Source organism: Poecilia latipinna, unplaced genomic scaffold (genome assembly GCF_001443285.1).
Source record: "Poecilia latipinna isolate Pla-1442-1.1 unplaced genomic scaffold, P_latipinna-1.0 Scaffold2271, whole genome shotgun sequence".
Taxonomy (NCBI): Eukaryota; Metazoa; Chordata; class Actinopteri; order Cyprinodontiformes; family Poeciliidae; genus Poecilia; species Poecilia latipinna.
The window spans coordinates 144,779-146,872 of NW_015114887.1; the positions used below are offsets into that span (position 1 = coordinate 144,779).

Genomic DNA, 2,094 nt, shown 5'->3' on the forward strand with positions numbered 1-2,094 from the left:
GTATGTAAAATAACTTGACATTAAATTTGTTAACAATTGGAACTATATATATTAACTGATTTTTATTGAAGTAAAATAACAAAAGATGATCATGTGTTCAAACAGTGCTCATAAAGTGATTAAGACATGCAGAAGAAGTAAACGAAATATCACTATAAAATAATACTCACATAGCCAGAGATAAGGCAGGCCCGTTTAATGAAGGGAGTGCAGAAGTGGGGGAAGTCCTTGAGTCTAGAACTTGAAAGGTGACTGTGGAGCAAAAGCAGGTCATCCCGTTAAAAGCCAAAGTAGTCCTAGATAGGTGACTTTGTATTTTTTGGCATCTAGTTGATCTGTATTTGGACTTTTGTTTTCTAATTTGGCAAATCAGTATGGACTTTTTTTGTGGGCACAAAAAAGGTCCAAACATCAACTGCAAGAATGATCCAATGCAAGGTTATATGTAGGATTCATTATACCTATGCTAGACTAGACATGTGCATATGATTTGGTCATGTACAAAGCTGACGACTTATTGGTTTGACATTTTCGCCACAATAAGCTGGGCTTATTGTTCCTAACCCATAGTCAGCCATTTTTGGTGTTTCAGGTCTGTCCAAGGTTTGAAATAGCAGAATCTTCTGGTCCGTCGGTTAATTCTACTCCATCACATTTACTGAGTCTAGTAGGTACTCTACAATTTAAAGCTTAAGAAGCTGAGATTTTTTCCTCAAAGATAAAATATGCCTTTGAGGCATACTAAGTTTCTTGATTATACTCTGAATGTGGAAGTCAAATAGAGACACTCCAACCCTTTTTTAATTAATTAATTTATTTCTCTTACTAATAATTAGTATCACATCATTATGTTTATTTTATTGCTTGCGTTTGTGTTTTCTGAAGGCTTTGGTGAATGTTTATGCAGTAATGTGTGTGTTTGTTCGTCAGTTATTACTGGCCTGTAAGGAGGGGTGTGGGTGGTTAGTTTGGAGCGTTTCACTACAGAAGTGTTACTCCATTTCTTATTGCTTTAAGTGGATTATATTTAATGTGAGTTTGTCGATGTAAAAAATGTGCAACGAAGCTTATCACTAAAATATATATTTTTAATTAGGTAAGCTCACTTTTTTCTGGAGGTGTGCAAGCAAAAGCCAACTTTTGTCTGCACACTTTCCCAGTCATACCAGTTTACAGTCAGTGCTGGGGTTAGAATTATTGCAAAGTAATGTAAATGAACAGCCTTTGTTAACATCCCCAGGCAGGTGATTTGATGATCTTGGCAACAATTATTTTTAAAGTTTGAGGGATGTTTTCTCCCTAATCCTGTTTGCAGAGTGCCAACATTCAAATAGCTATATCTTCTTTTTTTTTATTTCTGTGTTTGACATTATTAGAAAGCTTGATAAAGCAATGAAAGCCCCTTTCATTGCTTTACCAACAATAAGTGAAGTTTGCTTCATATTTTCCCTAAAGAAATATCTGATTCGGGACATGGAGCAATAATCCATCACTTTAACCGATTTATTAAATGTTTACGAGTTAACAGACGTGATTAGCTGAAGCCAGCAAGTTTCTTTGCTATGTTTCCAAGTAGCCCTGTAACCTTTGACATCATTAGAAAGCTTGTTTTATCATGGCCAGCCACATATTGTTGAATTGAGAGCAGGAGGATTATGTTTTTGATACTTCTGTACTTGACAAAGTGAGATGACATACAGTAGTGGTGGGACAAAATGAGGCAGCAAAGGAGAGGAGGAACTGATCAGAAATGGGGAACTATTAAGCTGAATCTGCAGTGATACCAATCCAGCAGGTTAGATCCAGGATGTGTCCCTTAATGTGTGTTGGATAGTTTGAAAATAAACCCCCCCCTAAGACTGTCAAGGCATGATGAAAAGTCTTTTGTGAGTGGATGCTTTTTCTTGTCCATGTTTAAGTCACCAAGGAGAATGGAGTTTGGAGCTAATGTGTGATCTGACTGCAGGGTTTCCCCCAGAAAACTTGCTAAGCCCAGTGGTCGGGGCGTCAAGGCGGTCCACCGTGTTTTTGTATTAAAAGATGTGAAGTTGACAGAAAATATTAAAGTATTACTGTTTAATTATATGTTACAGG

The 2,094-nt window shown here is 36.8% G+C and overlaps 1 protein-coding gene across 1 annotated transcript in view; it reads right to left on the reverse strand.

The window, feature by feature from the left end:
• Window positions 1–2,094, reverse strand: part of LOC106937088 (transmembrane and TPR repeat-containing protein 1-like) — a 45,603-nt gene that overhangs the window by 29,815 nt on the left and 13,694 nt on the right. Inside the window, exon 3 of the mRNA XM_015018419.1 lies at window positions 171–252. Coding sequence (XP_014873905.1) covers window positions 171–252 — 82 coding nt within the window. The remainder of the gene's footprint in view (window positions 1–170; window positions 253–2,094) is intronic.